Raw genomic sequence first — 20,613 nt, 5'->3', positions numbered from 1 at the left:
AGGAGGCTGCAGAAGCTGGAGATTTAGAGAACCACAAGGTGAACCACAGTAAGAGGTATAGAAATATGGGGGAAAATGTAAAAATGCATGAAGGAAAGGATATCTGGGATGAAAAATGATGTAAGAGAAGCACATAATAGAAATGCTGGAATTGCAAAGGGATAGTGTAGTGTAGGACAATTGGTCGGTATTCACCCAGACCTTTAGAACACTCAAGTAGCAGGTGCACGTGCAAAGTTGTCCACTCCAACTGGCTTGAATACTTAAAGTGATACTGACACTAAAAATTCTCTACATTAAAAGTTACCTATAGGTCATGTTGATCATTTTTTGCTGATAGTTCTGCTGTTGTGAGTAATTGTCACTTGAAGTTTCTAAACTTGACTGTTTTGCCAACCTGACTGTCCCGTCTTAACCTGTCAGAGTTCTTAATGCTAACGGACTCCTACTGCACAAATATAGCAGCCCCTCATAGAGGAACAGGGTAGTGAGAAGGTAATGTAAAAGCATCAGGCAAATACTTTTAGGACAAAATTATAAATAGCATTCAAAGACAATGTTATGATAGATAATAAAAATGGTTATTTTCTGATGTCCGTATCTCTTTAAGTAGTGAAGTCACAGAACCATCTGAGTTTTGTAATATAAAAAGTCTTTATTGGAATCCTAGCTCAGATCTCAGACTAAACTGTTTTATCTGAGATCTGAGCCAGGATTCCAATAAAGGCTTTTTATATTGCAAAACTCTGATGGGTTCTGTGACTTCACTGCTTAAGGGATAGTGGAGAGAACCAAATAAGACATAAGGAAACAAGAAAACAAAAGCAGAGAGCATGGAACAAAAAGAGGTTAGAAGTATTTTGCACTTCACATTTTAAATACACCTGCAATGTATATGGATGTGGGCCTGTGCCCTGAGTCACTTGTGTAACTTAGCAACAGCCTTGTACACATATCCCAATGCTCATGCAAATAATGGTGGAACACATGCACACTAACCTCTATGGAGGATTCTAATCTGCTCTATCATTGTGTGCTAAGCCATACATAATGAATGTACTGACTCAGTTTTAATATATGTAGAGAAGTGTTATTATACAATCTATTTAAATAACAAGGGCACTGCCTTTCCCGATAGTTATTTTAGATTAGTGTTTAATGTTCTCCTGCAAGCTGTGCTAATGGAAGGTATTCGAATTAGCAGTTCTGCAGCTACTGGGGGGCCAAGAGTTGCCAGTCCTAGCGGCTTCTGTAAATTGTGTTCTATGATGGCAAGTGAGGTTGTGGTTGGCACAGAGCCAAAGAAAAAGCTAGATGAGCCTGGCCAAAATGGACTTGAAAGAACACTGCTGGATCTATTTTTGCCATGTCCTGTGAAGTTTTAAAATCCGTACACATGCTAAGGGCTACTTTGGATTCCATATCCATTTAATTGCAATAATCTATTATTATATTTTTTTTAAAAATATTTTTGCCAGTAGTCACTATTTCTTTTCACATTTCATGCACATTCATATGATTAAAATGTTTGTGGTTTCTGTTAGGACCTGCCACCTGCTGTGCCTTGTTGTGCTTCGATGAGCAGAAGAGAGTTCAGAAACCTGCATTTTAGAGCAAAGGAAGAGGAGGAAGATGATGATGATGACTATGCTGACGGCTTGGTTAATGAAGGAAATATTTAAATAAGGTATGGGTTTTGTTTCATATTTTTGTTGGGCAGCTGGCACTGCCGGCACTTCTTATTCATGTAAATGGGAAAGGTGTTTCCTATAGCTGCCACTGGTGTGTTGGTTGGGATCAACCTGAAACACACCTGAAATGAGTGGAAAGTGACTGCAGGAGTCCAGAGCATTTGACGTGATCATAGTGGTGCATTGGGCCACACATTTTTATTTATAGGTCACAAACAAAGATGTGAAAAACACTGTGCTCCTGATACATATACACTATTAATTTGCAGTACACATGTGTTAGGATGACACACAAAGCACTAAGTTCAAAAGGAGGGGGGTCCTTGCTGCAGGGGGCTACTTGAAAGCCTCCATACATACAAGTCAAAATGTATTGATAGCACTTATAAAAAGAACAGGTTCTTTTTATAAGTCCTATGAATACATGAAGTGCCTTTTTTTTGGATTTGCAGATATTAATTTGAGCAGGACAGGGGAAGCAGGTGGACTATGCTTGTTCACCTATCTTGAGGCTTGAGCTGAGATTTATTTCATGTACATACTGAACTGCAGGGCCAGACTTCCAATCTGTGAGTTCTGGCAGGCTGCTGTAAGATGCTGGAGACAGTCATTGTTTATTGGGCAGGTGGAAAGCTGTATGAGCTTCTCTGTACTGGAAATTCCAGGGCATGTTCTGAATCCCAGTCTGGATTTGCTGGTCTGTAGCAAGAAAGGCAGCATTACTGTACCAGATGTATTCACCAGACATGAAATCAAGCTGGCCATTGGCTGCCGACCTGGCCACTCCAGATTGAGTTGGTAGCTTATTGGCCTATGTATGAGCCATAACTGGTCTGCCCAGGACTCTTGACTGTGATCTGACTGTTGGCCCAGAGGTTAGATGTTTGATTTGGCCTCCAAATTAGTAGGCCAAATTAGGTTGATCCAAAACAAACCCCCACTTGTTTGGCAACCTAACCACTCAAAGCAAATCATCTAGTGCATGGTTAACTTAATTGGTGTGAAATTGCTTGTGTAATTGTGTTAAACCATACATCAAACATATTAAGGCAATTAAAATTATCTTTTTCTGTTCTAGGATTCTGCAGAGCCAAGCTTGAATGTGTGTGTCCGGGGGAATCCAGAAGTATAAATATTTGTCCCAATCTAAGTGTTTTAACTTCAGAGTCATGTAATAAGACATGAAGAACAATGTTGATTCATTAGAGTCTTTATTAACGTAATATTTTATATTAAACTCAAAATAAAGTAGGCTGTTTAAGCCTAATTCCCCCCCCCCTCCTTAGACTCAATACACTCCCTAGCTAAACCTGACGACTTGCAATGGTTTGTTTCCGCAAGGTATTCAGCTGTAAATGTGAGTTGTACAAATCAAAGTTTCTGGAGCTGGGAATGGATTCGTGGTATTTTGATGTATAGTAATTTACATTTAATAGGATAAATCTAGGTCTTCTACAAGTGGTTCATATGCAGTAGATCCTAAACATATCTTAGTGCAGCTTTTTTTTTTTCTCCTTCGATTGATTGTGTAAATTATGTTTTTATTAAATAATTTGAATTTTAAAAAGCTTTATTCTGAACTGACACCAAATAAAATGGTAAGGCATAGTTGCAAAGTTAAATTTTAAGACAACACTGTAGAAAAAGTGGTGCCAAATGAGGTTGCATCTAAACGGTTTATTAGTGCATCAAACATGAACTCTCACGTTCCCCTGGACTCACAAGTAACGTAGCAGCTGCATGGACAATGTTTGTATAGAATCTCTTTTCTTCTGAATATGTTTATAAAACACCAGAAAATATAAGTGCAATTATTCTTACTTGTATCATAACCAAAGATATACAAACTGTTAAGCAAGGAATAGGAGATACAATTTGAATTTCCCAAATGTAATTAACGTCAGCATTTCTAAAAGAAATCGTACACTTCTAAAAAATGGCAATGACAAAATATAGGAACTCAAGACAGTTCTTAATATCTAAAATGTCAAATATTATAACGCCAGAAATGAATGTTTGAAAGTGCCTGAAAATCATTTGTATGTCACTGGCCCTGACAAAAATCAATTACTTAAAGGGGTTGTTCACCTTTAAATTTACTTTTAGTATGATGATATTCTGATACAATTTACTCTTGGTTTACTTTTTTTATTATGTTTATAGTTTTTAAGTTATTTAGCTTTTTATTCAGCAGTTCTCTATTTTTCTGTTTCAGCAATCTGGTTGCTATTGTCTCAATTACCCTAACAACCATTCATTGATTTGAACATGAGACTGCAGTATGAATTGGAGAAGGCCTGCATAGAAAGATGAGTAATAAAAGTAGCAATGACAATAAATGTGTAGCCTTACAGAGCATTTGATTTTTAGTCAGGGTCAGTGACCCCCATTTGAAAATTGTAAAGAGTTCGAGGAAGAGGCCATAATTAAAAAAAAAATACAGAAAAAACCCCAGAAAAAATGAAGGCCAATTGAAATGTTGCTTAGAATTAGCCTTTCTATACAATACTAAAATATGATTTAAAGATGAATCACCTTTAAGTTAAGACCCCTCCCAAACTGCACTGCTGTCTCCAGTACAGTCCTGTTTGCTCTACCTGTTCCCAAATAGCAGAGTAGTACAGCAGGGGTTGAGGGTGTAGGCAATCATTTGAAGAGAAGATTGAGTGATGCAAGATGGAGCCAACAACCCCTGCTGTACTCTTCTGTCGTTTGGAAACAGGTAGGGCACAATAGGTAGGGTCCTTGCCTAATGAAATGACATTCATATTTCCATATTCCTTTTTAATGGGATATTTTACACACATTTATTTACATGCTTGGTTCATAAACCAGTTAATATACAGGTCCTTTTCAACTTAGGCCTCCAGTTTTGCTTTCTGTAATAATATAAACTGTATTCTATTATCTACTTACACAATTAGAATATTCTGATTAATGCAAACAGGATGAGGGACTCGTTTCCCAGTCTTGAAATACACTGGAATATAAGGGAAGCGAATAGAAAGATTTATAACAAATCGGTAATGTTGAGTTTATTTGCTGATCAGAATTATAAATATGCACAAAATCTGTTAATGAAGGATCCGTCCTGTGTATTGACAAATAAGTCAGGTAACTTGTAATTGGTATATAAGGGTGTGTTTTTGTTAAAGGCTGTACTAGTGATTTGGGCTTGCCCTGCATTTCTGGTACATTTCATTTCTTGTAGAGGCCCAAAGGGCACATGTAATTTATGTTGACAGCACGCTTTGTAACCAAAATAAATATTGATTGTTCTGTACATGTTTCTTACGTTATTTTGATACTTAGCTCATAATCTAATTCTCATTCAGAGGTGTGTGTGTGTAGTACTGCATAGCCACATGGATTAAAGGAGAAGGAAAGCTACCAAGGCAGTTTATAACTAATGGATTAGTGCAAGCTAGAACACCATTTTTATTCTTTAGAATGCTTTTCCATACCTGAGTAAACAGCTCTAGACACTCTGTTCTCTAGGATAGCAGCTGCCAAATTAGCTTGGTGTGACATCACTTCCTGCCTGAGTCTCTCCCTGCTTGCTCTGAGTTCAGATTACAGCAGGGAGGGAGGGGGAGAGGAGCAAACTGAGCATGCTCAAGCCCAAGCCCTGGAGGTTTAAGTAGAAAACAGGAAGTCTGATACAGAAGCACATGTAAACACGATATAAGCAAAGAAATGCAGTGTTTCTTTTGACAGAGCACTCAGAGCAGGACTACTTTAAGAGTTTGCTAGTGTATTTATATAGACCTTTCTGATAAAGCTTACTTAGTTTTTACCTTTCCTTCTCCTTTAACTGATAGGTCTGCTGTATTCAGAGCAGATTCAAAAGTCTGCTTGTTTCGAAGGGATAAGCCTCGGTTTTGGACTATGCTCACTGTGTTTTGCATTTCCAAGTCCAGAAACCGGTGGCTTTCCCCTTTGATATAGGGTTGCCTGCATTGGGCAGCACTTTATATAAGATGAAAGGGCAGGGGTGGCATGTAGGCTTACACCCACCTCCTAACTTGTGTGTCATTCAGACGTGAAAATTAAGAAGCGAGACGAGGAGCAGCCTACTGCCTGCTCTGAGGCAAGCGGTAAGTACAGGGCTCTGCGGGCTCCTCCTGGCACAGCTTCTGGTACAGTAACTATACGTAAAATATCTCTAACAGTATATAAGTAACGTGCAAAGATCTATAGCATGTTGCAAAAAATTTCACGGGTAGATTCATTTTAGATATTTGAAAAAGAAACACAAAAAGGAGAATGTAAGTAAAGGGGTTGTGATATTCTGAGACAATTTGCCATATGTTTAAATTTTTTATTATTTGTGGTTTTTGAGTTATTTAGCTTTTTATCCAACAGCTCTTCAATTTACATTTTAAGCAATCTGGTAACTAGGGTTCAAATTACCCTAGCAACCATGCATTGATTTGAATAGGAGGCTAGAATATGAATAGGAGAGGCCTGACTAGAAGAATTAGTAATAAAAAGTAGCAATAACAATACATTTGTAGCTTTACAGAGCATTTGCTTTTTAGAAGGGGTCAGCGACGCCCATTTGAAAGCTGCAAAGTGTCTAAAGAAAAAGGCAAATAACTGTAATAAAAATAATTAAAACCAATTCAAAAATTAATTCAAATTGGCTGTTCTATAACATAATAAAAGTTAAAAGTGAACCACCCCTTTAAATTATCTTAGAGTGCCATTGATTTGATCAAAGTGACTTTTCCCTTTGCACTTTGCTCCTGGCTATTCTCCATTCACCGCAGCCTCTCACTTCTCTATTCTGAGAACTTTCGATGAGCTTTTGGAAATTCGTTTTTTTCCATGGTCAACTATCAGCCATATGTGCTCCGTTCAAGAGCAACTGGAAAAATTTGCCTCTGAATTAAAAGGTAAAAATCTTGTCAATGTGCATTTGATAAAATTAAAACAATAAATATAGTGTGCTATTTCAGTATGTATTCAAGGCCAGACTTCAGACTCAATTGATGTGGGATAGGAATTCATAAAATACTCCCAAGCAGTTACTGTCTTGTGTAACTGCTTATAAATATATAAAGCCCAGTACCTATTGGAATGTAGGTGACCCTGCATTTTGTCACCTGTGTCACCTACAGCATGCCAATGGCACCCAGCACAAAAGGAAGACCTCGGCCTTCAGCCCTGTGCCGTTATATGGTCATTGAACTCCTTGGTGACTTATAATATCCCTTTTTACTATAGGGGAGTATATGATTCCCTATATAAACAATGTATCACCACCAAGGCACCTTCTTTTAAAAGACAGCTCAAAAGTTTCATGACCAGTATAAAACCACTGAGGCTGAGGCATAATTTCGGGGACTCTTCCTGTATTTTTGACACACGACAGCAGATCTGTCTCATACTGCAAAAATGAATGTCAGGGAATTGAAATGTTGTTTTTATTTATAATACATACAAATATTATTTCATAATAAAGCACCATTTTTTGTGTTATTTCCCTTTCAGAAACTCCCAGCTGTAATTGAGCACTTTGCACTAGATCAACTAGTGACAATGATCAAGGTACAATTCGTAATTCGACAAACTACTTTAAATTAGGGATGCACCGAATCCACTATTTTGGATTCGGCCGAACCCCCGAATCCTTCAAGAAAGCTTTGGCCGAATACCGATCCGAATCCTAATTTGCATCTACAAATTCGGGATGGGAAGGGGAAAACATTTTTTACTTCCTTGTTTTGTGACAAAAAGTCACACGATTTCCTTCCCATTCCCTAATTTGCATATGCAAATTTAGATTCGGTTCGGCCTGGCAGAAGGATTCGGTTGAATCCAAATCCTGCTGAAAAAGGCCGAACCCTAGATTCGGTGCATCCCTAATGTTTCCATAGTAGACAGAAATTAATAATTTTTATAAATAAATATTTAAATATTTTGAATAATTTAAAAAAAAACAATTAATAATTGAACAGGGTAGGCCTGGGACACGGAGAAAAAACCCGACGGACCCCGGTTCTTGTCGGCCCAGACCCGCTCTCTGGATAATCAGCAAAAAAAACGCATGTTAATAAACCTGCTCATGTGCATAAAAAGAAACAGTCAGACCCTGTATTTAAATACCATTCCAGCTGACACTGTTAAAATAAGGTTGTAGTTATGGTAGTGTGGCAAAATACATAAAAGGAACAACCTTGTCATGTGCATTTAAATGAAAGAAGTGCATTTAAATGAAAGCATAGTATGGAAAATAAAATTTAGACTTTTGTTTGCTAAATACATAACATGAATTTATTAACATGATTAAATCTAAGGCCAAAAAGCTCTTTGCACTGATATCCAGTTGTGTCAAGATGCGCTATGCTGCCCCAGTTCAATAAAATACATTTAAACACTAAAAAAAGCACAGGACTGTTTTGCAATTTCAGGTACAAGACAACACTGCGTTCCCTATACTCATTATATATAATAATGGGGCAGTCTTTGTAATATATTAATTGTACCATTTCTTATACAAAGAATACACAATAATATACATGTTGTAATGGTATCATTCCCTATATTGAGAATGGCTACTGAATAAACAGGCTCTCATCATGGCAACAAAACCCACTGCACTTTATTCTTCAACTTAATTGAATTTAACTGAACTCAGCAACCATGATTTAACTTGTTGTTATAACTGCCCTGCCTGGGCTGCATGCGTGATGTCACAATGCTCTGAATCTCACAGCTGTTCAAACAAACAGTTGTCATTATGATGTCATAATGGACAAAGTCAAGGTGTACAGCTGCAGCCCAGAGATTTCTCATTCTTGATCAGGAGACTGAGGTGAGTAGATCTCTGTATATTTGGGAGAAAACTTTATTAAAAATAACCGTTTTACTGGTACAGTTTTAGCTTTGAGACCACTAGTGGTATCATGAATATGGTAGAATTTTAATTCATTGACTAAAATGGAGTCTGTGGGTGATAGCCTTCCTGTATTATGGAGCATTCTCAAAAACAGGTTTCTTGGTAATGGATCCCATAGCTGTAAATGTATATATACGCACACACTCACACACACATATATACATACAGTATATATATATATATATATATATATATATATATATATATATATATATATATATATATATATATATCACAGTCCAGTGAGTATCCTCACTCCAAGGCAAACTCTATTACGGCCTATTTAGCCGGGGTGCATGGTTAAAATGTATATAACCTTCAATTCAAGAAAACCGGCACTCCCATGTAAAAATTCTCAATCATTTATTCCGTTGTACCATTATACAACGTCCTTGTTAGGACCTTTCTCAAGGATGATACAAAAATACATTGACCAATCTTTAATAGTCTAACGCATTCAAATTCTCCAATGGGTGCTTGTTATCCAAACCTGTTAATGAAGTGATTTAACCCTTGTGACCATCTTCATATATGTAACAAACAGGGGAAAGTTGTGCTCACCACTAGTTTTTAAAATCATTAGGCGGGGGTGCAATGAGGGTGTGACCACAAAAACATATAGACAAATACAAGAGTCCTCTGCACTCAACCCATTATCAATATATTTAAGACAGCGACATTTTGTGCATACTGCTACTGAAAAATGCCTTACCCTTTAAACAAAACAGGGATTGTTTGTCCATATATTGCAATATATTTAAGCTGGCCAACTACGTCAAAGTCATCCCATATCTGGCCAGTCCTATGCTAAATTTTCATCTGATTCATTAAGAATTCTATGGTTTAATTATACATTTTATAACAAATTTTATAACCCTTCCAACTATAGTCAGGTGATCCCACTGGTGTCTAATAAAAGGGCAGCCAAGTTTGGGAGTTTTACTTTGAAAGCAGCTAGTAAGTTGCAGGTAAAACGTATTCGTCCCTTTTATAAAATGTATAATTAAACCATAGAATTCTTAATGAATCAGATGAAAATTTAGCATAGGACTGGCCAGATATGGGATGACTTTGACGTAGTTGGCCAGCTTAAATATATTGCAATATATGGACAAACAATCCCTGTTTTGTTTAAAGGGTAAGGCATTTTTCAGTAGCAGTATGCACAAAATGTCGCTGTCTTAAATATATTGATAATGGGTTGAGTGCAGAGGAATCTTGTATTTGTCTACATCTTCATATATGTGACATAAAAATATTTTTTACCCAGATATAGTGATGGGCGAATTTGCGCCGTTTAGCTTCGCCGAAAAATGTGCGCATTTCGTGCGAAACTGCGAAAAATTTGCGAAACTGCGCCGGCGTCTCGTCCCGTTTTTGACGCCGGCGTCCGTTTTTTCGGAAATTTTTCTGACGCCGCCGAATTTTTGCTGCGAATTTTCGCGGGCGTTTCGCAAATTTATTCGCTGCCGGCGAATCACGCAAATTCGCCGCGAATTCTCGCCTGGCGAATAAATTCGCCCATCACTACCCAGATAGTGCTATCATCATGAACACTCATCGCATATACATCATAAATACCATAAATATCTTAAATTAGTGTATAAAAACGTGTAAAAAAAAATTACAAAACATTTTGTGATATCAAACAGTGTATAATTTTGTGTACTTGTAAAATTCATTTTGTCCACAAGATGTCACCGGTGTGTTTCATAAGCTCGTGTTACAGTGCTCAATTAAATTCCATATGTTACTAAAGTGTCCTAAAAGGAAAAGAGAAACAAAGTTGTAGCTAAATTGTATCCATAATTTATACAACATTTCCTTTCACTGTAAAAGCCACAGAATAAATAGAAAGTTTGTAAAGGAACTACCAAACTCTATTTATCCATTTAGATCAACTCTACAACTTACAACTTGATCTGCCCATTCATACCTTTTGGTGAGACGCAATTGAGTTCATAAATCCAAAAGGCTTTCCTTTTCAAAAGCGCTTTTCCTACATCACCACCTCCTGGATGCATTTGTATCTGCTCTATCGGCAGGTATCTAAAGGAGGAGGCACTATGTTTGGCCTCCGCCCAATGCTTGGCCACCGGCTGTTGTGCTTTGTCCTGTTTCAGGTCGTCTTTATTCTTATTTTTGACTCTCTCTGGGTCTAACGCTGCCCTAATACTCGCTCGATGCCTATCCTTTCCTTTAGCTGCCTCACCGTCTTGCCACAGTACAATAAACCACAAGGGCATTTGATTATATATACCACTAGTGTGGAGGTGGGGGCTGTTTGGGCCTCATATATATATATATATATATATATATATATATATATATATATATATATATCGGGATATTACATAGAACAAAGTATTGGGATTACTAAACTGTTTCTTTACTAAATGGTTTTCTTTTTTTCTCTCCACAGAAGAATATTTTATCGTATCAAAACAACAAAAAAAAATCTAACATCTAACAAAAAACACAACTAACATCAAAATGTGGAAAACTATTTTCAAATGTTTTTGTTTTCGCAAGGTAAGGACGTTGTTTTTTCTACTATTACATGACATAATTCATTTAGTGAATAACTTCATGGGGGAGAAACTTGTCCTCAAACTCTGTTACTGGATTATCTCTGAACATTGTTCTGTTTGTGACAGTTGCTAATACTATAACTAGTGATGAGCGAATTTGCGCCGTTTCGCTTGGCCGGAAAATTTGCGAAACGGCGAAAAATTGGTTTTTTCCCGACGCTGCGAAATTTTTTTTTTGACGCCGGCGAATTTTTGCGGGCGTTTTGCATTTTTCAATTATTCACTGGCGGCGAATAGCGCAAATTCGCCTCAAATTCGTGCCTGGCAAATAAATTCACCCATCACTACTAATAACATGATGATGAGATAGAGACAGACTGACTGCTCCTCAATATATCTGTATTGTGCTACAGTCACTAGTGCTGTTTCCATTCATTTTTGTTATATGATTTGGCTTTAGTATAGGGGATACAATACGTTCTACTTGTGTTTGCACCAACTATGTCATTTACAGGGATGGGCGAATTTTTTCGCCTTGTTTCGCCACGGAAATTACGCCCATAGACTTGCATGGTGGGAAAAAAAACAAATGACGCCCATAGACTTTAATGGGAGTCGTGACATTTCGCCGGCGGCAAATTTTTGGCGAAACTAAACGGGTCAAATTCGCCCATCCCTAGTCATTTAATACCAAATCAGTCACTACAGATTACTGACCCAATAATCAAATCCTTATTACCATATTTAGATTGCTGATAACTCCCAATATCTTGTGATTTGAATTCAGCTTCACCAAATCCAAAAACTGAAATTGTATTTAATATGTGCTTTTATTACAATCAAATACATTTATGTGTTTTCTATTAACTAAGGGAAGTTGGATTTATATCATTTATATAATTATAGTTTTCCTATTTGCTCATTTCTTTTTTTGTAATAATTCTTTTTTGTCTTCTTAGAAAAGAAAAGTTAATCATCCAACCAAAGAATCTGTTGTGGTAAGTGATGAAGAATTGGACAACATTAAAAGAAGTGACACAATTTTCCTATTAGTACTATCAAAACCAGATTATTTCCTTGCCTATAGATTTATACCTTGATGAAGCTGCACCATCAATTCTTACTGGTCCAAAAGAAAAACACTGGGTAAACTGGATTTAGCCCGTTTATTCACAATTGGCAACATTTCCCAATTATTTCTCATCTGAATAATAATGTCCATGACTTGATAAACATGGGCACCTTCCTTACTTTTAATGTCATTTAATAGTGACATTCAGCTACAGAATAATCCATTACCATTTCCATAGATGGCACATTTCATAACGGCATGGACTTTATTGTTAAAACCGTTTTCTTTGTTGATGAAACCTCATTCTCTCCTGTCAAAAGGAAAATACATTGATTTTATATTATTATCAAAATAAATCCCAATACTGACCGTGCATTTATTTAGACATTATTATTATATCATATTTACTCATATTAGTTATATCTAATTAAAAGCATATTTTTCCAAAACAAGCCACACTCCTTTAGTCATAACTAAGCATATATGATAGGCCTTTAATTGCATAAAGTAACACCACCATTTTTTCGCTCAACTGTTTTTATATGTGGTGATTACTATTATTAGTATCATTACCAAAGTTCATTTTTCTGATTAGATTCCTGGGTCTGCCCCCTCCCCAGCCAAGTTCCAAGCCTTTTCTAGTGGGCCGAGCTCCAAAAGTTTAACCACATTTTGACATGAGAGCTGTTAGCTCAGTGCTCCCCATTGGAACATCACAATATTCCTAGAGGAGAACACTGATCTAACAGTCTCATATCATTGCTCTTAACCAGGATAACCTGGTGATACTCTGCAGGAAAGCAGAAAATAAGTGGTATAAAGCCATGGGGCTGACCTCGGCATAGTTGATTGGGCAAAATGGTTACTATTAATGGAAACAGAAGAATTTACCATTTAATATGAGGTTTTTTGAACAGCTAACTATAACTAATGAACTCCAAATATGTGATATAAATAAGACTTGCATCTATGTTTGGATCATTAATACTTTGGGGGTTATTTACTAAACTCTGAATGCAATACCCCAAAGTTTACAGAGTTTTCAGGAGAAAATTTCAGAAAAATCTTAAAATTAGTTAAAATCTGACTTTTTACCGCAAAGCAAATTTTCGGGTAAATGTAAAAATAAATAAGCATAAAAAAACCTGAGCGGACTTTGATAAATTACCCCCTTATACCCTTGCCCCCCAACACATACCAGAGATGTGTGGCTCTAATCTACTTTCCTCTCTTAATTATGTACAACCTGTTGGCAATGCCACTTGTCAAGTAAGTTGTACAGAAACATAAAATTGATTGATTTGATGAAGTTGAGTGAATGCTTTATACAAAGAACATGCTAGATATTGAACTACAGCATTATAAGAAGTTCATCAACTAACTAACTTTATTCCTTTTAGGAATTAAAACCAGAGGAAGAACTGGAGCCGGCCACAACCATCTGCCAGGTGGCTCCAGAAACCCCTGATATTGACATCTGTCAGGTAAGAAAAAATGATATGGTTGTAATATAAAAAATATTTTAAAGGAATATTAAACCCATATTCACTCTGGGGAGCAAATTTGTTAGACACCACCAACTTTGGCACTGGTGAGCAGGCCCGGACTAGCAATCTGTGGGTTCTGGCAAATGCCAGAGGGGCTGCTATAAGTTACCATAGCAAGTCAGTATTTAGTGGCTGGTGGGGGCTGTTTGGGCCTCTGTGTAACTGAAATGCCAGGGCTTATTTTAATTCTCAGTCCGGATCTGCTGGTGAGCCTGTCCCACCTCCCATTCTGAATTGCCTGCAAGTGCAATTTGCTTATGGCCTCATATAGAGGGGTTTGGGTGTTGCAGTTCTTCTTTATTCAAGTGGGTTCAGTTCACATATCTACAAATTCTATCTCCTCTAAACAGGAGACAACGCAGAAATCAGGCAATGACACCTGCCAGCCTGAACTCGAAAACCAGCAAGAGAGTGCTGAAGTAAGCGAGGAAAACCAGCAAGAGAGTGCTGAAGTAAGCGAGGAAAACCAGCAAGAGAGTGCTGAAGTTAACCAGGAAAACCAGCAAGAGAGTGCTGAAATAAACGAGGAAAACCAGCAAGAGAGTGCTGAAGTAAACCAGGAAAACCAGCAAGAGAGTGCTGAAGTAAACCAGGAAAACCAGCAAGAGAGTGCTGAAGTAAACCAGGAAAACCAGCAAGAGAGTGCTGAAGTAAACCAGGAAAACCAGCAAGAGAGTGCTGAAGTAAACAAGGAAAACCAGCAAGAGAGTGCTGAAATAAACCAGGAAAACCAGCAAGAGAGGACTGAAGTAAACAAGGAAAACCAGCAAGAGAACGCTGAAACAAACGAGGAAGTCATCGATGAGGTATGAGCAGAAAGATCTAATTAAACCTTTATATTAATTTATTAATGATATCTCCCGAAACACATATGGACTTGTGCCTTGTGAATCGGATAAAAGCAATATTTTCACACCAAGACTTGTAGGATAAAAATCCCACATTCAAAATAAAAACACAGGGCATGCATTACACAATGCATTAACATTATCTCACCCCTACGGGGTAGGGTCCTCCATCCTTTTGTCTCCTTGTCACTGATCATTTCATTTGTATTGTAATTATATTTTATATTTATGTGAATTGTATTTCTAATAATGCACTTACTGTCACTTATTATTGCAGTGACCACTTGTTTGTTACTAATTTATTGTTTTGCTGTACAGTGCTTTGCCCTCAAGGAGTGGTATACAAATAAAAATATACATACATACATACATCTCATATATAAGGTTTGTTTCAGAATATGTATTTATTCATTAAGCTGAATTGATACAATTATGTTTTTTAAAAAAGGACACAGCCAAACATAACAATCATTCATCCTGCACCACAACTCTGCTTTCTTTACTTACTTATGGACATGAAGTTTGGGTGTTGCAGTTCTTTTTTAAAATCAAGGGTTCAGATCAGTCATCTAAAAATACATTTTCTTTGTCCTAAATAGGAGATAGCAGAGGAATCAGGCACCAACACCTGCCAGCCTGAAATCTCCAAAATCTCTGAGGAGCAAGTGGGCGACAACAACAACCAGGTAAGTCGTAAAGCCTTTAAAAGGGTTTGAGCAGAATTATTTAATTAAAACTTTTCATTAGTTTATATTTAAATGGTCTGGTCTTCTGTATAATGAGCTGCTGCTCAGAGACTGATGTAGCTGCTTGTAATTTGAATTTAGACATGTCTAAATGGCTTCTCAAAACCAATCACCAGTTAACTGAGAAGTCTTCTATTTTTAAAAGAAAAACAAAGCTCTTCTCAAAGCTAAGTATAGTTCAGCACGAACCCTGATTAATGAAATGATCTCGAAAAAATTCGAGACCAGAAAAATGTGCAGTTTTCTTTTTTTCAAAATTTTTCTCAAGTTTTTACTGAAAGCTACCCTTGAAAACTCAATTTTTTTGGGAAAAACACAACTCGATCTTTAATAATGTACCCCCATAATGTCCGTTGAAGCACCTGCACTCCAGGGTTCAGTTCGTCTAACAAAAATAAGTTCTCTCTTTGAACCAAGATGTACCAGTAAATATAAACCATAGTATACTTTATATGTGTGAGCCTAGCTATGTTACCGAACATATTGACAACCCCTCTCCAGTAAATAAACCTTTCCTTTTCCTTCAAATTATAATTTTAGCAGCTCCCCAAGAATAGTTGATCTAAAAATATGTTTTTTGTCTTCCCCAGGCATATCAACATCTACTTGCAACTAAATACCCGGTAAGCAGCTGTAGAACTGTATTTTGGAACGCTAAGCGACACAAAAGCTCTACTTTAATGGTTTGACTTAAATATTCCAGTCCTCAGCCTTCTCCCCTAATACACTAGTTCCCAGTTCCCCCTACACCCCCTGTGCTTCTTTCATGTTGGAAAGGTTATTTGTCCAACTGCCTTAAATTCAGTTTTGTATTTATCATGTTTTTTTATACAATGCTATTTTTTTAGAAGCCACGGAGTTATGTACAAGTCCTGGAGCCCATCGGAGAGGACAGCTACGGTGTCATTTATAATGTAAGATATTTCAGTTAGTGGGTTATTTTTGTCATATTTTGGGTGATTCTGTAAATACAGCCAATTAGTTGTACCCTCTAGAGTTTTGTCCCTTCTTTTTTTTCTTGTTCTTCTGAAGCTGCCAATAAACCTTCCCATATCCACACAATATATGCGTTTGCTTTTCCATAATGTTCCAAACAGTAATGATCACAGAGATTCTTTTGCTTCTTTTGTTGTAGGGATGGCACCGTAAAGAACAAAAGGAAGTGGCAGTTACCATCATGAAAGATGTAGAGGTAATGTGTCTTGATATGATTACTATAATTAAGGACTAATAAGCTTTTTTTGTAACACCTACATTATGATTTGTAGTAGTAGGGTAATTTGCTAAACTAATAACTATGTAACTGTAAAAATAAGTGAATACCATTTGAAAAATGTATGGGATTAAGGAAATAAAAGAACTGAGAGTGTTAATCATATTATGCAATTCTCGTGTAGAGATATTACAATGTTGATGTTTTTTTAGAACTACAAGTTAGGTCGGGGTATTTGAAATAGTCATTTTATTGTATTGACTTTACTTTTTTTTTTTTTTTAAACTAGAAGCAGAAAGAAGTCCTCAATGAACTGCAGGTTCTAGAAACCATTTCTGGCCATGGAAACATCATTGGCTATTACGGGGCATATTTCCAACCTGCCTCTGTAAAAATGCCAGAATATGAGGGACTGTGGATTTCAATGGAGCGTTACAGTGGGACATCAGTAAAACAGCTCTTTAACAGCAACATATCCCACTCCTTGAAAGAGGGCTGGATTGCTTATACCTGCAAGGAGGTATTAAAGGTATGTCTCAAGTGAAACTCCTTGGTACTATTCTGGATAAATCGAATTCATTAAACGGCAAGAAAAATATTTATATTTTCACTTTTCCTTTATTCAGGGCCTGTGCCACCTTGATAAGCACAAGGTGATTCATCATGACTTAAGGCCAAACAACATCATGATAACATCTGATGCAGAAGTGAAGATCAGTAAGTGATACCAAAAACCTGAACAAATGGATATTTATTTCTATCTTCATGGTGGGTTGCATTTATAAATGAAAATTAAAATTCCTGCTTTTGTTATACAATTTCAGGTGATGTCAGCTATGCCACCATTGGTGAAAGCAGTCATAGTACTGCAGGTGCTCTTCCATACATGGCACCAGAAGTACTGGTCAACACTAACTATAAGGTCATAGAATACACCTCTAAGGTATTGTGATGTCTTCTCTCTCGTTTTACATATAATGTATGTAACTTGTACAAGGTGCACTTTGTGGACTTTCTCACTCACTTCACATACCCCTCTCATAACAGTGAATACAAAGCTGTAATATGGTTTCTGTGATATGAGAGGGGGAATCTGAAGTGAAGGAGAGAACTGCAGGGCACAGGAATGTTAGAAACCAACTCCACTTGACTCTTTATGGGATTTTCCAACTCTGTGTGACACACACAGCCTGGGGTGTTTGGGGTCATTTTTTTAAAGATCGCATCACTTCAATACTTGGAATTAAAATTTTACATCCTCTGATTTTACATTTGGTCCCACCAATATATAATGCATAATGAATTTTCCTCATTTTCCAACACATAATATGGAGTTTCTACTATATTTTCTTACAAAATAGAATTATTGTGAGTTGGAAATGCATAGATAACAAAAGAATCTGAATGATCTGTAATTGGTTTTTTTTCATGTGCCCTATGTATATTCTTTTCTAATAGTTGCCTTTTCTTCCATATTTCAATATGTAGGCTGATGTATGGTCACTGGGAATCTCCGCCCTTGAAATGGCAGAAGGATACTACCGTAAGTAAACCCCAGTGTGTGTGCTATAGTGCATAAAGAACTGTTTGTAAAAAAGTTAGAGGACATTAAGGTGTCACGCTTTAACACGGGATATTATTAAATATTGAAAACTATGAGGCTGGTTAGTAAGGGGCTGATTTACTAAAATTTGAATTTGTCAGTTACAATACCATTATTTTGTCAGTATGCTGGCAATCAAGTAACAAATATACAATTAAGTTAATTAGATTTTTTCTAGATTTGTTGTTTTTCAAGAAATGTTGTGATTGTCAATCATATTCTCATCTTGTATCTTCTTCCAACCTAGCATTCAGCAGATTTCCCAGCAATGCACGCATCAAAAGAATAATGCATGGTCCCGCTCCAGTATTGCTATGGGACTCATGGTGAGTGATTTCCACTGAAACAGAAAGAGAGGGTGAGGTGGAGAGGGTGGGGAATGAAAAGGAAATGAGGAGAATGTAGGGATATTGATAATGTTGTAAAGGGGTGTACAAATGAGAGAGTCAAGGAAACATTTGGGGAAATAGGCAAGGGAGAAGTTATGGCAAGGGGGGGACATTGGGAATTGGGGTGAAGTAAGGATGGGGAAGAGATAAATGGGAAAGAAGTGAGGGAGAAGATAAAGTGTTATATATGTGTAGCTCTTTAATGCTCAGGTGCAGGAGCTCATGCTTAGCTTAAGATCTTGGGGTTATTATCTGGCAGCCAATACAAGCCAGGCCAAGATGTTGGCAAAACCACAGAGATCATATTATGGTAGAAGGTAAATGTACTCTAATAATTTAGGGTTAGTAAGTAAGCAAAATAGACCCCCCTAATCAAGCAGATCAGTTGAACCATTACAAGGGAAGGGTCTCACTGTCTATTACCTTCTTGAACAGCTTTTGTCTTGTTATGCTTTGTCTGTGTTGTTTATTAGGCACAGAGTAACATGATCAAGATCACAATGTTTAACAAAAGGACTTTCCATAAAATAGAAGCTTATGGGGTATATAGGGCACTTGGGAATTTAGCTCCGGGACTTTAGTTTTTATACAACATGAACAATTATAATTTTGCATTTGTTTCTTTTTTCCAGGAGTGACAACTTCCATGATTTTATAAAGAAATGCCTCCAGAAAAATCCGGATTGGAGGCCATCTGCAGAGCAGCTACTGTCACACCCCTTCGTTCGTAACATCTGGAATGAAAGGGGTGTGAAAAGTAATATCAAGTGGCACCTGCAGAGAGGTAAGGGAACTGTTGATTCTCATTATAGTTCACTTGATGATAAGACCATATCCATCTACTGATCTTATTCATACAATATTCTCTGGCTTTCATAAATATACTATAATTCTGTAAATAAAGCGACCATAATAAAGGGTGAGATTGTATTAGGGCAGAGGTCACTGAACTAGACCAAATCTATGAGAAAGATAAACATGATGAAATGGGAGAAAATGTTATTATTAGTTGTAGTAGTTATAGTTGACCTTTAAATTAGCAGCAAATGGAATGAGATATAAATAATAGTAAATAAATATTTGAAAAAATAACAAATTTCAGAATTATACACACACACCATCTCCATGGCTAACACTGAGCAATCTCTCCTTAGAAATGAAGCACTGAAGTAAGAAAACATCATGGCTGCCATCGGGGGAGGGACGGGGGCACATGTACAGGGGCCCTATGTCATCTTTGGGCCCCGCAGAAAAACTTGGTCCCGATGGCAGCTAGAAGATTGACAACAGCGACATCAAGATTGACATCAATATGATATTTTAAATAATAAACATCTTAAAAATACATTGGCCCCTGGTGTATTTTTTTTAATAGGGAGACATTGTTAATAACCTCCAAGCCCCCTCATATCCATCTTCCTTTTAATATTAGTTCTAATGACCTGGACAAAATCCCATAAACAGTCTTATGTGCTTGTTTTATCCACCCTGGTCCTGCTGGTAATTCCTGTGTTCTATTAATGGGTTCCATCAATATCTTTTCTTGCAGCAAGTGAGATGGCTAGTGCCATTTTTAACATGGTGCAGTGTGCCAGGGTAAATGTCTGCAATATTGTATTCCCTCTAGCGCTCCAGAAGAGCTGTTCATTTCAATATAGATCTTAATAATAATAAATCATAATAAGAAAAAATAATAATAGTAAGAAATAGTAACATAATAGATGAGGTTGACAAAAGTACATTGAATTCAACCTTTTATTTAAAAAAAACCCAATTGAAGCCTCTCCAATTTACCTTGATGGAAAGTAGGCCCAGTCAACTTTGTACTAAGAGTTCATTTTAGGAACTTATTTTCTCACTTTCCCACCCAACCCCTTCTTGAAGCTTTCTAATGTATCTGCCAGTAGAACTGATTCAGGGAGAAAAATCCACAACTCTTCCTGTAATAAACATATTTTTTGCAGCCTAAGATGAAACCTCCTAATTTAAATAGATGTCCTCATTCTTAGCATGTCATAGAGGATTGCCTCTTTTTGAACCCTGAGGGGTTAAAATCTTTGAAATGGGTG

General features: G+C 36.9%; 2 protein-coding genes across 2 annotated transcripts in view; both read left to right on the top strand.

Annotated features, from left to right (window-relative positions):
• c1orf174.S (chromosome 1 open reading frame 174 S homeolog) overlaps positions 1 to 4,971 on the top strand; it is a 15,591-nt gene extending 10,620 nt beyond the window's left edge. Inside the window, 2 exon segments of the mRNA NM_001096207.1 lie at positions 1,545 to 1,687; positions 2,770 to 4,971. Coding sequence (NP_001089676.1) covers positions 1,545 to 1,682 — 138 coding nt within the window. The 3' untranslated portion in view covers positions 1,683 to 1,687; positions 2,770 to 4,971.
• LOC108696597 (traf2 and NCK-interacting protein kinase-like) lies at positions 4,368 to 20,613 on the top strand. The gene is made up of 17 exons (XM_041569060.1): positions 4,368 to 4,413; positions 5,732 to 5,835; positions 7,188 to 7,244; positions 12,086 to 12,124; positions 13,599 to 13,682; positions 14,429 to 14,551; positions 15,193 to 15,279; positions 15,930 to 15,962; positions 16,188 to 16,253; positions 16,475 to 16,531; positions 16,842 to 17,081; positions 17,179 to 17,269; positions 17,377 to 17,495; positions 18,041 to 18,095; positions 18,403 to 18,481; positions 19,177 to 19,328; positions 19,699 to 20,613. Exons 1-17 carry the CDS (start codon positions 4,368 to 4,370, stop codon positions 19,710 to 19,712), a joined length of 1,446 nt encoding a protein of 481 aa, XP_041424994.1. The 3' UTR covers positions 19,713 to 20,613.

Source organism: Xenopus laevis, chromosome 7L, assembly GCF_017654675.1.
Source record: "Xenopus laevis strain J_2021 chromosome 7L, Xenopus_laevis_v10.1, whole genome shotgun sequence".
Taxonomy (NCBI): domain Eukaryota; kingdom Metazoa; phylum Chordata; class Amphibia; order Anura; family Pipidae; genus Xenopus; species Xenopus laevis.
This window is presented reverse-complemented; position numbering and strand designations above follow the sequence as displayed.